General features: G+C 42.2%; 1 protein-coding gene across 1 annotated transcript in view; it reads right to left on the bottom strand.

The window, feature by feature from the left end:
- Positions 1–18,555, bottom strand: part of KCNB2 (potassium voltage-gated channel subfamily B member 2) — a 184,480-nt gene extending 165,925 nt beyond the window's left edge. The window contains exons 1-2 of the mRNA XM_015855775.2: positions 18,204–18,555; positions 3,720–4,404 (exon numbers count right to left, since the gene is read on the bottom strand). Coding sequence (XP_015711261.1) covers positions 3,720–4,298 — 579 coding nt within the window. The 5' untranslated portion in view covers positions 4,299–4,404; positions 18,204–18,555. The remainder of the gene's footprint in view (positions 1–3,719; positions 4,405–18,203) is intronic.
- Between the last annotated feature and the right edge of the window lie 5,032 nt (positions 18,556–23,587).

The raw sequence follows: 23,587 nt of genomic DNA, 5'->3' as shown, positions 1-23,587 counted from the left end.
TGCTTCAGTTTTCACAAAATACTAGTTGCACAATGGTCAAAAATCTCAGGTGCTACTCTAGAGTCAAAGAATGCCAACCTCTTGCAAATCTCTTTCTTAATCCTACTTGGAAGGCTTATGAAGGAGGAAGCAGGAAAATAGAGCCAAATCTTGCCTTTCCTGCTCAAAATCCCTAATGAAATCATGGAGGGCTTTGCTAAAGAGAGGGCTATGTGAGAATTTCCATATCTAGAGGAAACAGTTGATCGAGATGAAGCACACGCTCATGCTTGCTAAAATAAAAAAACAAAACACATAGTAAAGTGTTCCTGTGTTATACAACAGAATTTGATCTATAATGATCCTTTCTTACTGTCCAACCATAGCTTTTATTCCTTGCCACATTTACTTACCATCCTTTACCATTTCTTGTCATAGATGCTGTAAAATAACATCTGCTTCTCTGCTCCAATCTTGCTGTGTCTCACCTTGCTGTAAGTGAAGTCAGTGGCAAATCTTCACTGACTTCTAAAGAAGCACAGTTTACTCTATGATACCCGCTCCAAACTGGAACTCCTCCTTAACTCAATAAGCTTTGGATCAGACCCAGAAGGGATCTTAGCAGGATCCATAAGTGGCAAGGCACACCCACATACCCAAACCACACTGGAGTGTTTACCTCACATTCCTAATCTTTTACATGAAAGAGATTAAAAAGTAATCTGTTCCTGTCAACTGCTTAGGCACTACACAGTACCTGAATGACAGACCAGGCACTTCTCATATAGTTATGTACATTGCCATGTTTTCTCATTTTTTTTGAACCAGATATGCTGCCCTATGCCCAGCAGACCTTCCAGATGCTCTGTTGGCAGTACCAGGGGAGAGTAGCCTTTATCCCTGGGATGTGGAGGTCCTGGGCTCATAGCCCAGTTCAGGATTCACAGGATGGGGGCTGGTTGTTTTTGCTTCTACAGAGGAAGGAAAATGGTTCTGCCTCCTGTTTTGGGACAAACTAGCAATTTACCACATAAGGCAACAATAGATGAGAAATATGAAAATGACATTATCAAGACACTTGAGACAAGAACTGTTCCCAGAGCTTCACACTGCCTGCAATGGCTCCAGACAGAGCACATCCGACTCACTCCAGCATATCCTGTTTTCCATGCCACTCTGCTTGTTTGCTTGTGTTCCACAAGTCTGAATGTGCTGCAACAGCTTTTGCTCTCCTTTTATGCTGTGGAACCATATCATTCAGCCAAGTTTCTACAGCCTTCCTTCAGATGTCACGGGTGTTACTGACTAATTTTGGCTCATATATATGTTTACAGACTGAGAATTGCCAGAAAGAGAAATGGAGTGTATATAACAGGGTGACTTCCAGCTGCTAGAGTCACAGGAATCACATGAGATGGCATTAGCTTAGGCAGAAGGCAATTGTAATAATACAAGCCAGTTATCCATTCCAACATGTACACGAGTGCAATGTGAAACTCCCTGTAGCAAGGAAGCATAGAACATTAACATTCAATCAAAGCAGATGAGGGTAAAGGGAAATAAAAAGGTAAACAATAACATATTTAATCATCTTGGGAAAAGAAACAGCCACTTGCATCAGCAAAATCTGTCCTGCGCAACCAAAGGGGGATTTTCTTAAAAGCCCAGCTGGTCTAACAGCTTTCCAGAAAAATCACAATGAGGAATGGTGGTCCATGAAAAGGTGGGTCAGTGGCAAGCACTCATGCAAGTTTAATTGTTCTGTATTTCTACATTTATCTACTGAGCCAAAGAGTGGCTAAATGTTAATCATAGACAAAGAACCTACCAATCGGTATTTTAGTTTTGCTCTGTTAATCTATTCCATCTTGCTGTGCTGACTCCTAACATAAAACAGTCTTAGGGAAACACTAATTAAACTACTGCCTTCTTTTATATGTTAAAAAAAATAAATGAGAATAGGCTCTACAAACACACACTCCATTTCCTCTCCCCCAAAGCCTGCCTGCACTTGTGGTGAGGATGAAGCTGTGGCTGTGTGCCATGTTGGGCAATGTCCCCACTCTGGCACAATGTCCTCCGTCCTTGTGACCCCATCAGGAGCTGAGCCCTTCTGATCACCAGTGAGAAGCTAGATTCATGATCCCCAGTCTGCTGCTTCTTGTTTTATGTTTACAGACATTTGAGAAGGAGGGAGGTATGCTACAGGTCACATCGGGAGTGTTCTAAACAGTGTGGGCCTGAGAAGCTGATCCCCGACTCCTGCAGTCTGTGCAGAAGCTTTGTCGAGAAGTGCTGGGGGCCTGATGGAGGCTAACTTGTACCACAGGATCACAGAGCACAACAGCCTCCCCGAACCCCTCCTGGCATACCTTATGCCCATCTGCTTCCCCTCTGCTCCTTTTCCTAGAGAGGAACATATGGCCCAGAATATGGATCTACAGAGCAGAAAATGTATTCTTATCACATTGTAAAATATACTGAATACACACTTTTTTTTTTTTTTCTCCTATTAGCTTTTACTCTGGTTATGAACCTTATATTTTGTTAGAATAAATGAAATTTGGAGAAAAATCAGTTACTGCTTAGCAGTTATGCAATCCACGATGAAAAGCTAAAATAAAAATGTTGTGTATTGCATCTCAATACCAAGAAATTGCTATTGCAAGAAAATATCCTAGCCAGGACTGTTGTGTTTTGTTTTGCTTTTTTTTTTCCACTCCACCAACATAATTTAATGCTTACCTTAGTCCGATGGAGTTGCATCCAATAACAAATTAATGACATAAGAAAACAAAGCCATACTTAAGCATAACAAAAACAACTACATCCTGAATGTTTTTAGTCTTGAGTGGTTCAAACTGGAGACAAGCTTCCACAGTTTTCCTTGCGCTCAGCAGTACCCCACATCACAAAGAGAACAATGAAGTCCCTCAAGAAGCAAGGCAACCTCTCTTCTAAATAGCAGCACGAAAATCTCACCCTGTGTGTACATAGTCCTGCAAGGGGAAACTTTTCCATTGTTTGCCACTTACACCAGTTTGCCTATTTAAAGACAGCAGTACTGGACCAGGGCTTCATGAGAATATTTCCTCATCTGACTGAATATATATATCATATATACTTGTATATACAAATATACATGCATACATACATATACATGTTAATATACACGTGCCTTAATACTTTAATAAATTAGCTCTTGATTGAAAAAACACAGTATAAGAGAAAACACTGCAATCCTTGCCCAATACAAAACCATGACAGACAGCAGCTGTTGATGATGCTCTTTGATTATCTTATCATCTAGAACACCTTTTGAGACAAAGATATCACATCTGTATAATGCCTGTAATGAAACAGATGTCAACACTGTCATGGATAAATGTGGGCTTAATTGAACATGTTTCTCATAACCAAATGCATTTCTAAAAAGTAACCGGCATTCTCCAGACATTTTTATCAAAGAGTTAATATGAAGTCCATTAACAATTGCACAGATGTTTCTGTTTATATACAACAAATGCAGCATTTGCCTAAAATCAACTGAAGTCAACAGGAATCCTTCTGCTGATTTCAGTGGGTTTTAGAACAGATTTATGTGTATTTACTACATGGTAAATAGATGTTTAGATTCTTCTTTTCTCTAGATATTTCAGTGAAAGTTATTGACTTGCCAGACTCACAAGTGATGGCATAATTTTCTCATGTCTGTGCATTAAACACACAATTTATCCTACCTTTGCTGCCACAGATGAGTTGGGCTTCTCCAGGAGGTCCCAGAGCTTTTTCCTTTTGTCAGCGCAGCAAGTGTTATCAAATTCCTCCCCTTCCCTTTCCCTCAATGTCTCAGCTTCTCTTTTCAGCTCCTCATTCATCTGCTCCTTCTTTTGATGGTAGCGGGCCTGGCAGCAGGACTCTAAATATATCTCATCAATCCCCCAGTAATCAAGCTCCTGGCCAAAAGAAAGAGCACACATTTCTTCCATCATATGTAGTTTCCCTGTCCTGTAGAAATTCAAAATGGAAGTGAAAGCCCCTGGGTGTCGATCAAAAAAATACTCATTTTCATTTAGATTATAGTCATCACATACTTCCAGCAGTGATTCATGAGTATTGCAGTCTCTGAGCTTTCCTAATCGTGTCCTCGGAAGTCTGTCCAAAGTCCTCCACAGCACTTCATGGTTAATCCCACCGACATTTATTTTAACTCTCCGCGAGCAGGCTTTGCTCCTAATGATCTCCACTGGTTCTGGAGGGAGGGAAAGGGTTGACCTTGAAGACTTTTTGTTGATCCCTGGTGGAGCCTTCTCAGCCATTGTGAAAAGGGTGCAGCTGTAATGCCAGAGTCTTTAGGAGAATGAGCTTGGAGACTGCAAATGTTTGGATAGAGTCCTCTTCAGATAGACTGACCCATTCCTGAAGCTGAAAAAGACAAAAAATTAGAATACTGCAGTGCAGAACATATTCCTCCAAATGCTCACTCTTTCTCCTTCCACACTTTCATGTGCAGATGAAAATATAATGATGGTAATTTGCTCTTTCTACAGTGAGACTCCTTTGTGGTAGTATACAGAACCCCTGGAACAACTGGTATGGCTAAGTGTACCATATATTTCAGCAAAGCTGAAAAAATAACATGAATTTGCTTTCATGAAAATCAGAAGTTTGTACAGAGAATTCTCTTTGTTTTATCAGTTTCTGATACAGCTGTATCAACCAAATCTGGTGATGTAACAATTAATTTGTGTGTTAAGCTAATAGAAAGATTGTAGGAATATCTATAAGGAATAAAAAAAAGAAGTTGGACCTCCCTTCTTTTTTACTGGAAATATCAAATTTGGGAGATACATTCTGAAACTGAATGAAACTGCTGCCCATCCCAACCTCCAAACCTTGACTTAACATATTATGTCACAGTCAAAAATTGCACACCAAATAATTTCCATCCTGACAAGTCAAATCTTATATCTCCAGACACTGCTGATTTCCTGGCCTAATTGGTCTTAAGAATCCTATCTCTTCTGAACCTAACTAAACAGTAATATGGGTTATATAGGCAAGGAATGTGCATGCTGTTTTATAGTTCAACACAGAATCACAGAATCATAGAATGGCCTGGGTTGAAAAGGACCTCAAAGATCATCTAGTTTCAACCCACCTGCCATGGGCAGGGTCGCCAACCACTAGAAAGGCTCAGAGAGGCCCTTTACTCTTTCACCTGTTAAGCTGCTAAAGGGACATGACTGCATGACAGCCACCAGTAATCTCAGTTTTAGTAGTGTTTTTCATCCACACTTAACTGTACATAGCTCTGCAAAGCACTCTGAAGAGCAGCTGTTCAACACCAAATCTGGAATGTCAGTATGAAACAGGAAGGAAACCCACCCATCACTCCTACTAAGGTCGATTATCTGACACAGTGCTTAAATAGTAACCTAGCAATAGTATCATGGCCCAAAGGGAAGAATATTAAGAATGCTTTGATCAGCTTCTCTTACAAATCAGGAAGGTACTCCTTAAAAATTTCCATGAGTTGATGTCTCCTCCTCCCATTCTCTACAACTCAACAGTTGAACAGTCTGCGTCTCCTTTTGAAGTGCAATAATTACAGGTTTAAATAAGTATCCCATGTGAACAATAATTTGATCCTCTTTGCAGAATAAATATGAAGGTTGTGATAAGAGGAACTGTTACCTATAAATAGATCAGGAGTAAATACCAGAAAGGGAAAAGGACTATTTCTATTAAAGGACTGTGATGGCATGAGAACCAATGGGTACAAACTCACCATGAAAGGAAGGTGGAAATCTGAAAGGAAATTAGAAGGTCACAAAGATCAGATCCTCATTAGAGCAGTGAGGATCCAAAATAACCCTCCTTCAGAAGTACTCAGGAAAAATCAAAGAATTATTTCGATATCTGATATACTTATGACAGGGTGGACAAAGTTTCTAGTATAAAATTAAGATTGCTAGGACTTGTTATAAATAACTTTAAAATGTATCCTCCACGAACAGATAAACTAATAGTAAGGCTCAGCCCCAAGTGATATTAACAGAGATATGATATTAACTGACTTCCAAATCCAAAAACGTCAGGGAAAAGGAAAGTTCCCTAGAAAGTTGCCCAGTGAAGTAATATTTACATTTATAGATATGTTTTCTGTTAAGTACATAATGCTCTGTCTTGTTAACCTCTGTACTGGGAACTGCCAAAACCACAGAAATGCAGCAAGAAAATGCTTGTATTTACAGCTCAATTTACAAAGTCAGAAGAATAACAACTGCCCCCCATCCCCCCCATTCTATTTCTGTACTCAAAAATCAAAGTAGCCACCCAGATTTAAAACACAAAAGAATTCTTAGGTGCAGTAGAAACAGAGTGATGGCAGGCTGTACTGGTGAGCTAAGTAAGTTTGCTGTGGTTTTGTTCTTTTTTAAGAATTAAATTAGCAACAAGTAATGGAATCTTGCAGCATCAGTCTAACAGTCCCTGTCCACTACTCTGCTTGCAGTTCCATTGTCAAGCTGAACCTACTTAAAACATACAAGGGCCAAAAGATTCTTCCTCCTGCCATTCTACCTCCAGCAATGCAACGTAAATCTCTCTTGATTACCTCTCTGCCTATTTACGTAAGAGTTTAAGCCTGTAACATTTACCTTCATTCATAAAAAATGTACTGTGGTAAGTTAACTCGCAAAGATAAATGTTGTATCAAAACCAAAGCCCTGACATCAGTAGGATTACATAATATGCATCCCTTTCTGTGGTGTTTTTTCCTTTCTTCCCCTTAGGCTCTGCTTTTTTTTTTTTTTGCCTCTGATTTTACCCTCCTCCTCATTGCCTCAGATGGAAAGAGAAGATGTAGGGAGTACGGGGACTTTGGAGCTGCAGCACAGGTGGCTTCCTTCATTCCAAGAACCATGCACCAGGGGGCTTGCTGCCACTGCACTGAAAACTATGGGGAAGCAGCAATGAGCCCCATAGAAGAAGTTCATTCGGAGACAAAACACGGCAACTACCTTCATGCACCCTAGTAGAGGAGAGGACTCAGATCTTGTCACTTAAGCATCTCCTTGTGGTCTGTGATGCATTTATCCACCTTCTGACAGAGACCATCACATAAACACTAAGCAGCTATAAGAGCATATTTCTGCATGGAAGAAGTACTCACAGCCTTTTATGAAAAAATGTTTTAAGACTTCAATGCACAATTCTCTTTCTCCCTTTAAGGATGTCTTACATAACAAAACACAAGAATTTAAGAAATTCGTAAAGAGCTTCTGTCATTCTCCATGAAATCAGTCAAGTCTTCAGGCAATTTCTGCGGAGCTTCATTTGTTTATTCATTCTTGAATCTCAGAGATACCTTCTCTTTTCTTATTATCTCCCATTCTTGAGTATTAGCAATACAGAGTAAAACAGTAGAAGTCAAGCGGCTGACGTGACTAATCCGAGGTTAACTGAGCACTTCTTTGCTTTTCTGATTACCAAACAGAAAATAGGCAGAGTACACATTGTTTTACCTTTTATGCAGTGTGGTTACCACACAGATTTGTTAAACAATGCAAAATTATAGTGTCACCAGTGCTGGTCTACAGCTGATAAAACATTTTCTCATCTGACAGTATAATTATCGGTTACATCTTCCTACTTGAGGAAGTGTGGCTTTTCTTTAAGAGCTTTAAAAATCCTGGCTAACTGCAGTCATATGGAAGTCAGAAGTGAAACATCATCCAGTTTGTGTTCAGAGAACTGGATACAATGCACTATGAATACAGCTACACACCAAGGTACATGCTCTCCGTCACACAGAGCTTTGGAAAGATCAAAAATAAAACAGCTTCTCCTGGAATGAAAAATCTTCAAAAATGAAGGTGATTTCTGCCTTTTTATAGAGCTCCTTTCATCATATACAACCCATAGACTATATGACTTTAAAAAAAAATCCTTCTGGTCTATTTCATAAGCATATTCCTTCACAACTTCTTTTGCTTTCTGCTAATATATACTTTTTAAACTTCTTTCTGGGCAGCTTTTCCCACAAACCTGGATTACAGAGCCTGTCTCTAACTGTGCCATTAGCAAAAACATAATTAAGAGCCCCTACTTCACCTGCAAAACATATTTAACTTTATAATCCACATTATGAATTTCACAAGAAATCACCAGATCTTTAATTGTTACAAAACTACGCAATCAAAGTTACCTTAACAATTCATTAAATAACTGTTTTGGCTTTTACTAACTTTTCAGACACTGCATTTTTTGTCCTGAGAAGGTTTTAGAGGACATGAATTATAGCCACAAATACATACTAAGAGCAACCCCCAGTAAAACCGAGTTTCCTTCCTTGCAGTAATTAAATGACTTTGCAGATAAATACCAATAATATTGAATAAAACTTTTCCAAATCAAAACCCAATCTTTGTGTTCAGTACAAATTAAAACTGTGAAGACTACTACTCAGAAACCTAAGGAAAGCCAGCATGAAGGTGAGATTTCTTCCCCCACACCATATGCATACAGATTTTAATGGTGTGATTTCCCCCCACATCCATCCCTTCGGCATTATGTGAATGGGTAATTATTTACCAATTCTTTTTATCTTTCTCATTCACTATTTGTCCTCTAATGTTATTAAGCATGTCCTGTTGTGAACCCAGCACTGTATGCACAGTGATGTATTTCCCTCAGGGAGATCTCACTGTCCTACCTGAGAGCATCCAAGGCATCCAAAAGTTTACCATCCCAACATCAATATCAGGCTATTATTATCCTTACTTTATAAGGGAGAAATGAAGGTCAGAGACGGCTGAAGTACCCAGTAATTTTGGCAGCTCAAATTGAGACAGTCGCTTCTTTTTCAGAGTCGTTAGCATTTTTATCACATTTGATGGGCACATCCACAGGAGCAGATGAAACCCTTAGGCAGAGGAACTCAGTTGCCTGTGCCTTTACATGGCCAGGGCACTGCCTGGCACAGCGCAATTAGGACTTTCCCAAATAATTTGCAAGGATGGCTGGAGAGTCAGCATGCTTCAAGGTCTGCTCTCAGTCAGTGGTCTGCATGCAGCCATCTGCTTTGGAGCCTACATGAGTTTAACTACACAGACCCAGGTCACCGTGCCAGCTGGCCCAAGTGCTGGGACTCTTCCACCCACTGGCCAAGCTGTACCCACATGTCCACGACCTTGCTCCAAAGAGATCTGCATCCAGGCAAAAGAGAGCTCTGTCTCTGGAAACACAGCCTGGCTCCAGCGTGAGGAAAATAATTTGTTAATGCTTCCAAAAAGTTCAGCGTAACTGAGATGTCAGGTAATGGGCAGTAGCTTTGTTTAAGGCTGGAGTACCATTCCTTAACCACTGACTTCCCATATCACATTTAACAATTTTCTGTTGTTTCAAAAATAAAAATAAATTAAAACAATGAAGAGTTGCAATTTTCTCATGGTGAACTGATGTATCTTAATTAATAGTGTTTTCCTTTAAATTCAGTCTTTAAAAAATGGCTGAGATCATAGCCAAGGGAAGGGAAAAAATATATATATATCAAATGAGGTAATAATTACTTCAATTCCTCCCCTCCCCCCCCCTCCCCGACAGGAGTCACATCGCACAGAATTAAGAATTGATAAGCTGAAGGCAGAGAAGTGCCAGGAAACATGTCAGACAGTAATCCTAAGCCTTGCAAGCATTTCTCAGATTCACATCCATATGCAGTAGCACATGCATGCATGCACTACAAGGAAGAAGTTGAGCTTTGACTGTCCACAGCTGTGTCTGCACTAGGGCTCAAGTCCTTCAAGATGAGTGGCTGAATCCACTTAAAGCCACGTGGCCAGAAGGGGAAAAGATGCAGCCTGAACTCATCACCCCCAGTGATCAAGTTTCTCTGCAAGCAGTGGTTTGTGCTAGACCATGACCATGACTAGAGCTGTGCAAGAGCTAGGTTCTTCCCTCAGCTAATTTGAAAGTTCAGGTTTAGCCTTGTGGGCTTTTCTTACAGCTATAGACAGAATGGACTATGGAAGGCAAGACTCTGTGAGACTAAAACCTGCAAACCACCTCTGGAGTGTTAGTTTGGTTAATTGGTCTAAAAAGATTACCATTTCTATCTCAGAACAGACCTCACAAAATATTTATTTTTGGTACCTGGATAATTTCACGTTGGCTGTACGAGTCCCAGAGATCTGTAGGAAACATTCTAAAAAGCTGGGGTCTTTTATAGATGAACTTTTCAAATCACTGACATAAGTCTGGTAGCTCCCTGCTCTCAAAGTCTTGAGTGCAGAAGCGTCTTTTAGATGGATGAGTTGAACTTAATGAAGAGCACAGTGCTCAGAGGCTTTATATATTCCTTAAGGACCTTGTATAAGAAAAGCCAGACAGAAATAGGTGAGGAGACAGAAGACAGGAAAAGGATGGAGGGTATATCTGATAGAGTATTTGTGAAATTTTGCAGCCACATAAGCTTGGTAGTTTTGGTTTATCTGATATTTTAGTACACACTAATATCATTAATTACTTACTGCAACTGTCCTCCAGTGAAGTGTTGTAGGTAAGCCTCCACTAAGGGTGATGTGAACAACTTTAAACCAAAGGGCAGAACACTTGACAGCATTCAGTGCAATTTTACCTCAAGATATTGCCCTTTTTGAGCAGAACCCCACAGAAGCTGAGAGCAGGATTTGGAACATGCCTTCCTGCTGGACTAAGGTCTCAAGAGAGCAGTGAATGACTTGACAACCTAATGCCCAGTTTCAGATGCCTGTAAAGCCAACAAAGACAGAAAGTTGCGCTGAGCAAAAAAGGCCATCTGAACGTGTTCTTAAACCCTTGGGCAGCTCCTCAAATACTGCTTTTAGATACTGTATCAGCGATGAATGGATGCTATCACAACTAAAATACACCACATGAATTCTTATTCTACAATTCTTTAGCCCTGTGGACCACATATACATCCATTCAGCACTAACAGAACTCATCGTTTCACAGATTCTTTTGACTTTTGGTTTGTGCTTCCACTGCATGAAAAATGCTTATGAAGGCAGTGCAAAGGAATTCCAGTGACCTCCTTATGTTTCGGAGCATCTGATATACTCTAATAGCTTCACAGTCTGTCCCAGTGCTGAATTAAGATCATCATCAGTCTTTATTCCTGACTAACTCTAGTCCTCTGTTTTTCCTTATTAAAAATACTCTGCCATTTTGCCTTTGACAAGCGTGGCAATCTGATTCTTATCAAAAAATTATGGTGTGTTCCTGCTCAGTTTACAAAAACAGTTGCAGTTCATGTTGGAGCATCTCTTGATGACGGTGGAATTGTCTGTGGTGGCCGCACTTTATGTTTACATTTGGTTGCTAAGAGCTAAGTTATTGCTTTTGCCAAAGATACTGTCTTTCATTGCATATTTAGCCTTCCCTGGAAATTTCAGAGTGGATGAGCTGTCACACAGCAGTACAAGGCCGAATGGCAGATCATTTTCTTTAATTTCAAACAACCAGATATTACAGAAATGCGATTATGTAAGATCCTCACTTCAGGGCTAAGTCAGACTATGTATTTATATCCTGGCTGGCACTTTGGATCCACAGTTTTGATCAGTGCTTTCATGCAATTCTTTGAGGATGCACTGATATGATATATACAGGATATAGTAATGAGTTAAATACATTAATATTAATAAGTTAGAGCTTTGACTCACAACTCTTTTATTTACAAGCTTTTTCTTTTTTCTTTTTTTTTCTTTTTTTTTTTTCAAATTGCAATGCGGCGCACGAAAGTGATGGATGAGGTTTTTAACATTCCTATTGCTCTTTCAGGAGGCACTGTTGTAACCAGATGTCCTAAAATAACTAGTTTTAGGGCTACTCTAAGCCTGAAATCTTCTATCTTCCTGTTAAATTCAATCTTCCGTTGCTCCCTACCAATAACAGTGCTGCCAGCTAGCTGAAAGCACTGGAGAACTTCACAGATGTCTTTTTGTTCTCCTGAATAAAAGCTTGCACAGTGCAGTACTGAACTATTATTCTGGGTTTCTAGGCAGGGAAATATTATACAGTATACAATATTATACTATATACACAATGAGTGATGTCTGAAGAAACAAGACAAACTGAGAAGTGTCAGATTTTATCCCTTTTTGAAAAATGGTAGGCCTAGACCTACCTAAACAACAGACAGGAAGAGATATGCCTGAAGTTTTCACTTAGAGGTGGGCATATTTACTCAAGAGATACTTGTCTCAATTCCTTGACCCTACTACAGCCTACGTTCCTATCTCAGGTGCTTCACAAAAGCACTGAACGTAGAAGCAAGGAATCAAGGTCTGCATTTCTGGATGACTCAGTTTTGACACGTTCCTTTGTACACAAGTGAAAATGCCCCCAAATGTCCCCAAGGTCATAATATCAGCAAGTCATCACAAGAAAAAAAACAACAAACAACAAAAAAATAAAGCTTTTATCATAAAAGATTAAGACAAATGTCAGCAAAGACTTGATTTGGGAGAGTCCAGCCCTTCAATGTTTTCACGGCTCAACCAATAGAATACCTCAAAACAAACTCAGTCTAGTCTTAAAAGTTGTCACATGAGGCCTGCGACAATTTCTTACCTTATTCTGCCTGGTGGTTATTCAGAAAGCAGGAAGCTTTGATTGCTGACCTTATCTAAGGTGGTTTGGTTCTACATACTGCCTAAAAGTAGAGATGGTTTGGGGTCTGGGTATGGGAGTGCTGTCCTTAGTGCTGTCCTTTCACTGTAACTCTGTAGAAAAGAGACTTCAATTTCATAGTGTTTTTTAGTCCTACCATGAATGGAAACAGTGTAAGTTTTGGAAAGCAGAACATCAGAACTAAACAGAATTGAACTGAAATAAGAACTGAACAAATGAGCACTCGCTATCATACACAGTACCATGCAACAATGGCAGCTGCTGTAATCCTGAAGTAAAGACAAGATGAATTTTTTTATTTAAATGCTGTTGTAAGTGTATTTATTTACAAGCCAAATGCATTTTTTAAAAGTCACAGCATCCCCTTAAATATTTGCTTGATCAGAGCCATTAATTCAAGGTTCTTAATATTAAGCATGCAAGACTGGCATTCAAAGAAGGATATGGGCATCTCTAGAGCAGAATCAACACAGTGCTTCACAGTCAGAAGGAAGTACTCTGAGCTCCCATCCAGGCCCAGTATACAGTCAGGATCAAAAGGAGACAACTCCCCTGAAAAGTATTTGACAAGTGAAAGCCTCCTTTCACATAAAGAACAGCCCTTCAAAAACAAAACAAAACAAAACAAACAAAAAAACAAAAACAAAAACAAAAAAACAACAACTGAGCAAACTCCAATGTATAAAATGGTTTTAGAGGTGGTGGTTGGTGGTAACAACCCATATATGTAACTGCTTGGTTCATACATCATAGGCTACTGCTGCTACCAGTAAGACCCAGGATGGCAGTGTGGATGGAAAACACCCACCCAGTGAGGTGTGTCAGAAAGGGATCCATAGCTGCACAGTATGAGCAGCCCTTTGCATGGAGGGAATCTCACATTACAAGAGGCAAATACTTGTTTGCATCATGTTCATCTATGAAAGGCCTAAGAGCTCATTTTCCCACTTCTAGGCAAGTAACCTAACCACAAGACTACAGTGAGAGCAGAAAAAGCATGACATGGAAACATTCTAGAAGGCGAGACCTTCTAGATGGCACTACTGTCAAGGAAGATCGACTTTGTATGCTATTAATCTCAGCAGCCACTGGAAGAGCATGTACAATAGTGTCATTCGTAGCTTTGTTATTTCAAGGCTAATTAGTCCAGTTCACTGTTTTGCGTCTGCTTAAATGCACTAGCGGGATTTTTCCAGCTGCTGCAGCCTGCCAACGCTTTCTGCTCAAACTGTCCCATGATCTCTCTGATACATTCAAATTCACACTGAACGTATGGCAGTAATTTAAGGTAGGATTCATCAGTCATCTGAGAGTACAGCCAGCTGAGACAAGCTCATCAACCTCCACAGGTAAACCAAAACCTCACACTTTAAGAGGGCAGGACATCACTGAAACTCCATTGAAAAGCAGCACTGTGGACTCAATTTGAGCTGTTGAGCTTGCTTATTATTTTTATCTTCGTGTATTTAAAATATAGCTATTTTTCTAAAAGTTAACAATTGATGAGATACTGGGAAAAAACTGTTTTATGAGCTGCCCTGAGACGTCTTGCTAATGTTCTGAGATAAATGTATTCTGTATTTGGACTGTACTGCCATAATTGATTTCCCTTTCTTAACTTGTTAAGCAATCAGGGAGAGAAGCTCATCTCCAGTGTCATCAAAGACGATTATGTTTCAGAGCTTTGTTCAGTTAATTATCAGTCCAGCTTTGCATTCACTCCCTCGTTACACGGTTCTACCTGAAGAGCTGATGTTTATTTCCTAATAGGTAATAACCGAATTTAATGGCAGCAGAAAGAATATCTTGTAAAGACCATGACTTCTTGAGGAGACCAGCACTGAGGATCCTTCTGCCTCACGTGTGATAGCAGATCTTCTTGGCACCTTCATTTAGACTCCAGCTGCATCTGCCCTTGCACAATTTCACAACAGACTGTGATCTCACTATCACGGTATTATGAGAGGCAAATTGGTGGATTGCCATTGCTCCTTGTAAAGATGGCAAGTGCTGCTTATCACAGCCTACTCCTTAATACTCAGAGCTGCATTATGCCAGTGTGACATATATTATTTATTATCTAATAGACTGTTGGTTCTAACTCCTGCTGCTGCCAGCAGTGATGTTACTACTCCTCTTTACAGTCATCCAGAGGAGGAATAGCAACATATAGAAGCCAGACACCTAAGTCAGAGTTGATCTGCCATTATGGCTAAGTATAGATTTCCTGCATTAGAAACAAGTAAATTAAAAACCCCACAGATTTTAATGGCCTAAGACTTTTCCATTACGGTTTCAATATTGCTCTTGCGGTCACAATAATCTATGAACAAACGCATTCCAAATAATATTCATTATTTACTGATTACAGAGCTAATGTCATCATATTTTCAGTGCTGGTGGAAAAAAAAAAAAAAGTAGCAATACAGCTCCTTAGCTCACTCCAGCTCTCAAGCCTTGAGAGAAAGTGATGTATTGCTCAGTAAATAAGTGAACTCTAACTCTAGGAAGATGTCAGTGTAAGACTGAAGTTCTTTCGTGTGCTTTAATGAGCTTCAGGATGGAGAAAAAGCAGAACAGCCTTCCACCTTTAACAGAGAATACAGACGGCTTTAAGCTTAATAGATTTTAAATATCTTGACTGATGCACGCTATTGCTAAATCTTTTATGGCATTTGGTGACTTACGAGGCTATACTGGGACTGTCATTATATCTAGAGCTGTCTAAGATAAGAAACTTTCAAGTTCTGGTCACTAAATGACCAGAATTCAGCTTCTCTGCTCACTTTTAGCATTTAATCATAGGACTGAATATAGATACATTCTACTTGGACTGAATTTGAGCACCGCAGCAGTCTATTTATTACAGCACGCAGTGTAATATCCAAAGCCATATACCACTCAAACAAAAGTGAAAATAATGAAACTCCTTCCAAATCCTTTCCATATAGCTGAGAATTGTAGAAGAATAACACTGGGGGATTTACAGAAGACTACATTTACAATAGGAAAAAAGTTAAGCTACACTGTGCCAAGCAGTTTGTTGCACTGAATCCCACAGAACACTACTGTACATCTTTAAGAGATCTCTCCAATTAAAACTCATAAAGTTTATTTTGATTAACAGTTGAAATCATAGTTAGGAAGTAGACACTCATTTCTACTTGCTAAACTGTGAGTTAAAACCATATGTCCCCAAGATTTACTACAAATTATATTAAATACTCAGAAGTTACTATGCAAGAATCCCTCCAAATATATTTCAAAGAATAATAATTTTTCTAAAGTCTGTATGTCTGCCCAGACAAAGCTGAGCTGGAATAGCTCGCAACTTTCAGCGCTTTCCTTTCTGGCTCCAGGCTTTTCTTCTTGGAGCTGCCTGTGGGAGCAGCAGGTCTGTGCTCAGGCAGCAGAGCCCTCCCGAAGGGTCTGCAGACAGGTCCTCCAGCACTGCAGCCCCTCAGCTGCTGCTTCACAGAGACCTTGTGCCTGCTGACTGAGCCCCTCTCCCCCAGCCCCTCAGCCTGGGGAGCAGGCAGCCCCTCCCCTGTACTGCTTACATAAGGACAACATGCGGAGCCCAACACTGGCTGCAGCGTCCTCCAGCAGGTAGCTTTAAATATAGCGGAGCCTTGAAGAACAGTTTACCTGCACATGTACGAACACGAAGCCCAGGGAAGTCACATAAGATCAAGATTTCGTTCTAAAAGTCCCAGTAGCAAACTGTTGGCAAAATCCCAAATGTTGGAAGGAAAGCTGTTGCAAATCTCCACTCCTCGCCTTGCCTCGAATGGTAAGCCAGAATTTGCCAATTAACTTGCACTTTGGAAAGAAGGCTGAGCATGAATAAATAAATACATCTGATGTGGCATCCTTACAGCAACAGTGCATTTCAAAATGCTCAAGCCAATGGGGACTCTAAGAAGGAAGCACGCTGCCCCAAACACTGCTTCTCCTTCATCTCGAGCTGGAGTTGTTTTCACTTTTACTGTCTGTGTGTGTCTGAATGAGGCCACCCTGCTGAGCTCCGTGACAGCGTCCAGATGAGAAAGAAGGTTACAGCACCGTGCATGCTGTGGTGAGGGCTGCACCATATGAAAAAAAAGGCAGCTGCAAGTTGCAGTAAGACTGAGCTAGGGGTCCGTGCATTAGGAATTGTTTGAATGAAAGGCAGCAGCACTAAGGACCAGGAGCAAACTTTCTGCGTGCGCTGCATTTCCTCTCCCTGGCAAAGACTTCCAAAGCTCTAATAACACACCTTGGATGATGGCAGACAAGCAGACCTCCCAGCAGCGCTACCGAGTGCTCAGCATAGGGCTGCACTGACCTAGGTCAGACTCTGAGCTCCTCACACCTTGCTCAGCCCCGAGGCTCTGCACGAACTTGAGTACAACTTGACAGCAGAAAGCAGATAAGGCTTTCCCTTCTCCCCAGCCTGTCCAGCTTCTCTGCTTGTCTTTCTCTTCCAAAGCAGCCTCTTCAGGACTACAGGATGGGGTCACTGAGATCTTTCTCTTAGGTGTCCTTTAAGCGGCAAGGTCTGCCTGCCTACATGTTTGCTTAGGGCTGTTGCCTCCACCTGATGCTACTGACACTTCTTTTTTCACCTAAACATCTAAAAAGTGACGATTTTGGCAGCAATTCTATATAGATAGTCTAAGCTGCAATGAATGAAAATGTCCAAGAAACTGCACGTACACTGCTTATTTATATCTTAATTATTATGTAACTTGATTTGAACAACGTCCAACTGTGAATATTGTCCATACATTGTGGATATACGACAGTTCACCTTCACACAGCCACTGAAATGCTGCTAGACTGAATGGTTTGTAGGAGCCGTGTGGCGAACATGCACAGTTATAAAGACACTGGGGTGTTTAAAGCCATGACAGCATGAGATGTATCTATGGAGAGGATGTATGCCGGTGTGTTTTAGATAAGCATAGCGCTCCGGTATTTCCAGCTTTGGGAGAGGGGATTTTCAATCATCCTGCACTCGGGGTAATTCAGCTGACGGTTATCCACCGAGAACACCGGGGGTTTCTATCATCAGGTTCCCCGGCGCCACCAGAGCATTGGAAACAAACGACGAGCCTTTATCTTTAAAGCTCACCCACGGCAGGAGGCAGAATACTACGAAATGCCATTTCCCTCCGCTTTTGCAGCGCCGAAGGAACAAAAACACAAGGCAGGCTTTCCAAAGAGCTCCAGCTTGAGGACTACGTTATCCTCTCTCACACTGAACCGAGCGGCCGGGGGGAACCCGCGCTCCGGAACGGCCCCTCCGAGCTCCCCCCGCCCCGCAGCCCGGGGCTCCCCGGGGCTCCTCGCGCTCCCCCCGGCCCGGGGGAACGCATCCCGCGGGGGCAGCGCTCGCCTCCCTCGCAACTCGCAGCTGTTCGGGAGGCGTGGATGACTCGGGTTCTTTAAAAAAAATAAAAAATAAAAAAGAATAAAAATCTTAGGGAAAAAAAAAAAAAAAGAAAATAATACAAGGAAAACGCAGCCCTCGGCGGGAAGAGGGATGCCCCGCCGCTTACCTTGCTCCGCAGGCGCCCGGGGCACCGCCGGGGGCTGGAGGAGGGATTCCCCAGCGCTGGCAGGGGCTGCTCGGGCTTCCCCGGGCACTGCGCGGCCGCCAAAGCCACGGCGAGACGTTTGTTTTGGTCGCTCCTTCCCGGGGAGGGCTTTGCTCTACATTCTCGGCTCCACATCACCGCCCCCCCCGGCACGGAGAGGGCTGGGGGTGGTAAAAACACGGTGAAGGCATCTCCCTCCTACCCCCCGGAGACGCGAAGCCGCCGAGCGAGCGGCGCGGCGAACGGCTTGGGCCGGCGGGCGGAGCGGGGGGAGCGGGAGGGAAGCGGGGCGGGGGGGCTAGAAAAGCCGAGCCCGCGCTGCCCTCGCCCCGCTGTAATCCCCGGCTGCATGCGAGCTGCCGGCTGCCGGCGGCCGCCCGTGTCTGCGGCTGTGCGCGGCGGCGGAGGGGCGGGGGGGCACGGCCGCTCCCGGCCGGGGCACAAGGGGAGACCCCGGACCCTCCTGACCCCCTCCCCGCCTCTGCCCGGCGACGTGCACACGCCCGTGGTGTGAGGGGAGCAGAGCGCACACAGCTCGCGGCAGCCCCCGGGCAAGTAGTGTGTGTGTGCAACACATCCACGTGCACACGCAGAGCCCTGCACTAACCCCCGGCCGGGGATGCGCACAAGAAGCCCAATCTTCTGCCCAGCGAGGCATGCACGCTGCTTCCCCCCCAGAAGAAACACAGAGCCTACGCAATATACACACACACACACACTGCTGCCACCCAGTCCCACGGAGAACCAACACCCAGCACAGTGGTTGTGGCTGACAGCCCCGGCTTGTCCGCGGTGTGGGTTGGTGTAGGGTGATGCTTCCCGGCAGAGGTTGCGGTGCCCAGGTGGGCAGGATCCCCTGCAGGATGGGGTCTTGCTTTTATCGCCACGTCTCCATGGGGCAGCTGCCTTCCATAGAGGCTTCTGCTGCTCCTGCTGCTTCTTCAGCTTTCCCATAGGGTTTTATGGTTCTTTATTGCTTTTTAATGGCAAGTCCTTTATCATTCCTGATATTGTGAGGAAGTCTGTCTCCTTCGTTCCATGCTGCTCCTCTGGATTTTAGGGAGGGGGATTACAAAGCTGCTCTCCTTTTCAAGGTCTCCTCTTTTACCTGGGTTTCATAATGGCTCCTCTGTCACTTTGCCCTCTGCATTGTATTGCTCAGGCTTCAGTTCTCCCTATGGCTCTGAGTTCCTGCTTCAAGTGTTGTACATTTCTCTGCTGGGATGAAGGATTTCCAGCACAGCAATTCTCAGCTGCTGTGCTTTTTTTTTTTGTTTGTTTTTGTTGTTGTTTTGTTTTGTATTTGGATGTAAAGACCTAATTATTTTGCAAGCCATCCAAGAAAGAGAATGAGCAGTATTGCCACTCTCTCTTCAATTAAAAACAACTGAAAAATAGGTTAAACTTCAGATGTTCATTTACTTTGTTGATTTCCCCCATTTTATTTGCTTTCCAGACCGGGCTGGAAAAGATATATGGGTTTTATTAAAGAACAACCAGTTTTTGCCAGCCTAAGTTCTGAAGCTTTCTGAATGAGTACCACAGCTTAAGATGGGCCATTCCTGGTCATCCTAAGTGGTGCTATTGTAAGCTATGTGAACCTATAAAGATCACCCTTAGAGGCATCAGGACTTCACATGGTGTTACACACTTGAAGATCTACCTGTATGTGTCACATCAGTGAGAAAGGTTGGACTGAAGCTTTGTCTTCTTGGCAACACAGTAGCTAAAGCATGATACAGAGCAGTAGGAAACCGGAGTTCATTCATTCAGATGCTCGTGAAATACCAGGTTCCCAAGAGCTCCACTGCTCCTCTACTGGTCTTCATGATGCAGTGAGTAGTTTGGAGGGCTGCATATCTTATAGAAGCAGACTGTATTTTCATGAGATGTTAATATTTGAGGTTTAATTTTGCTTTAAAAATACTCTTTTATTTCTTTCTCACACATACCCAGACTCTAAAAGGATTTGCTTATGGAGAAAAGTGTCTGAAGAGGAGAGGATAAGAGAGCTCCCACAGTTCCCCAGCTGTGCTGGTGCACATACTGTGCAGACACTGTTCCCCATTAAGCAGTTTATCTGCATTCAGAATGGAGGAATTGTTCCTGAACAAAAATTTCTTAGTGTGTCCAAAGTAAAAATGCTTTTATTCTGGGAAAGAAATTTTACATACAAAGTGTATTATCATACCAAGAAACGCACTTATTTCACTGTATCTTCCTTGTTCTATTTCCCTTCATAAACGAGAGCTAACTGTTCTTGCCTCACTCATTTTATAGCACTGGGGCTTTTCTATTTACAAACACTCATCTGGTCTTACAGCAGTGTGGGGAAGTTGAAGAGAAGACTTTGAACTTCCTCTGTTTACCAGAAAAGAAAGATCAAAATGTATAGCCATGCTGATGGCCAGTGATTTCCAGACTGTGTGGGAAAGATTCACTTCAGAGGAGTTTGGTTTTAGCTGGTCAGATAATGGAAGAAAGACACAGCTTGAATGAAACAAAAATCTCTTTCCTACTGAGGTTTCTGTTGCAGGATTTTTCCCCTCATTATAGCTATGCTCTTCAGAGCATCTTTCATCAAAGGTTGTTCTCATTAAACATGCTGGACTTCTTCCTTCTTCCTTTACTTTCATAGATGAGCTCAGTAGGCCTCAGTGAGGCCAAGCTTCCCAAATGCCTCCAATAATCCCTCCTTAGAGGAAGAGGAACGTATGAGAGGAGGAAGTTGAGCAGACACTTGGAAAGATGTAACTAACTCTCAGATTGCAACAGAATCAATCGGAGAATCATTGAGGTTGGAAAGACCAGTAAGATCATCCAGTACAAGCATCAACCCATGCTCTAGACCATGTCAGTCAGTGCAATATCTACCCTTTTCTTGAGCACCTCCAGGATCAGTGACCCTACCACCTCCCCTGGGCAGCCTTTTCTAATGCATTACAACCCTTTCTGAGAAGAATTTTTTCCTAATACACAACTTGAACCACTCCTGGTGCAACGTAAGGCCATTATCTCTTGTCTTATGAAGAAGGATCATTCCAAATCACAATCTAACAAGACAATTATCTTTTCCACTGCTGTTTATCCTGACCACAGCAGTGAACTCATGTGATCTTCATATTTGGTTTGGTTTGAAGAAAGAAGAGTCAGTTGGCATTTTTCAGCCTCCTGAACACACTCATAGGACTTCTGGCCCTGCCCAGTCACCCTTGGGATCACCCTTAACCCCTCCATGGCCCAGGACACCATTTCAACATTGCCTCAGGCTGCCAGCCTCTCTCTCTCTAGTCCTTATGCCAATTCTGCCCTTGATGGATTTTGAATTCATCACTGACCCTGTCAGTTCTGCTCCCAGCTGGAGCCCATGACTTGACTGTGGAGTTGGTTCATTGTGTTCTCTGTCTTGGATTGTTGACAGACTCTCCTCAGCCCACTGGGTGTGGGATGGTGTCCCATGGTGAGGGGTGAGCGCACTGCCTGCATTCAGGAACTTAAGCTCCCAGCTCACCTTCCTTGCTGAATCAATTGGGTTTTTCCATTCCCCTACCAGCAGAAATTTCTGAATGGCTGCAAAAGAATTTCTCTGTGTCCAGAAGCTTTCAGAAACAAAAGCTGGGTCTTTACCATGAAAAGTTACCAAGGGCCTCCACCTCAGTGGAGAAGGGAATGGTCCTCTTGTGGACTGGGCTTATGGCCACTCTTCAACATGTAGGAGCTAGAATTACAAAAAAACACCATCAGTAGGAGGGCTGTTGTCATCAGCACCAAAGCTGGCTTGTCCATCTAAATGGTCGATCATTTTCTTGAGTGCAATCATCACAGTTCTTGCAATGCCAGAATGTTACGCCGGGTGGTCTAGAACTATCTCCTGATTTCATAGTGATGAGTCCAGCAAATGGTGGAAAGAAAAAGGGTCTGTTGTCGTAGAAGAGCAAAGCCCATTCCAGTGCACTTTCTGTCACCCAAGACCTCCAGATAAAAACAATTCAAACAAAGGCAGATTCGTGGCCAAGTCTAATATTCTTTTAAAATAAATCACATTGGAAATAGCATTTGGCAATAACATAGCCCACCACAGATCATACCACGTCTGGTCTGGATTAGGGACTTCCTGGATCATGGGATATATCTTTCCTTGCTCTGAATGACTGTTCTTTTTTTCCTCCTATTTTTTTTTTTTTTTTTTTTTTAAACAGGTTTTGGTTTCCTTTCATCAGATTTCTGAAAATCAGAATATGTTTTCCATTGCTTTTGCCACAAATCAGACTTCAACACATTTTCTCTAACATCTCAGGTTCTAAATGAGCTCCTGTAGAGGGCTTCACCTCTTTCATAGGATGCAGTGAGACAGCAATTTCATTAGTGTTCAAACTCTATTTGTAGATACATCTAGGAACGGCCTGCTGCTGGACACAGGAGCAATAGTGACAAATTTTCTTCCCCAGTACAGTAAGTGGAAACTTGCAGGGCTGAGTATCACAAAGACAGCAGTGGATGTGAGCAAGAGCATAGCCAGGAAGGACAGATCACGGGCAAGATGCCACTGTCAAATTAGCCACAACTTGGATGGCTTTTGAGGGTTGCTTTTCTTTTTGGCTGTTTGTAAAAATTGATTCATTGTTCCTTTCTTCTCTGGGTGGAAATTTAATTTTTTTATTCTGGACAAAGCTTGACAAGAAAATAGAAATTGCTGTCAGGGCTAAAATCAATTTTAGGCACAACAGAAACAGAAAACAAATTTGAACTAAACAGAGGCATATCAATATGATTATAGCTGAATCAGAGTTGTACAAACTGATTTATTTCAAATTTGGGCATCTTCTCCTATGTACAAGTCAAGTAGACAGGATTTACTGACTGGCATTTTTTGTTAAACAGACAGAAAGCCTGCTGAATGGCTGCTGGAGCTCCAGCCTGCAGCACTGGGATGTAGTGCTCTCCTTTGTGTAACGTAAGATGGAGATGATTTCCACAAACTCAAAAGTGCTTTTTTAACCTTCTGTAGTGGATTTTCTGTAGTGGATTCCTTTAAGTTATGTTTTGATTAAAAAAAAAAAAACAACAACAGCAACAACAACAAAAAACCCATATTTTGTAATCTTCATAGTTGCTATTCTTTTTTAACACGACCTGAATGCTAATCCTTTCTGACAATTAAAATTTAACCCAATATTATTCACAGACTTTTAAACGGAGAACCCTTATTTTGGCCTCATGCCATGCCACAATCAGGGGAATCATTCAACTCTGATCATGAGTACCAGGTAGGGTATATCCCATATTCAAACTGCCCCAATGCTTTTTGGAAGATGCAGTGGCTTGGTCCAACTTTATGACAAAAG

This window comes from Coturnix japonica, chromosome 2 (assembly GCF_001577835.2).
Source record: "Coturnix japonica isolate 7356 chromosome 2, Coturnix japonica 2.1, whole genome shotgun sequence".
NCBI classification, from domain to species: domain Eukaryota; kingdom Metazoa; phylum Chordata; class Aves; order Galliformes; family Phasianidae; genus Coturnix; species Coturnix japonica.
The sequence above is the reverse complement of the archived record's forward strand: the minus strand, read 5'-3'. Positions and strand labels throughout refer to the sequence as shown.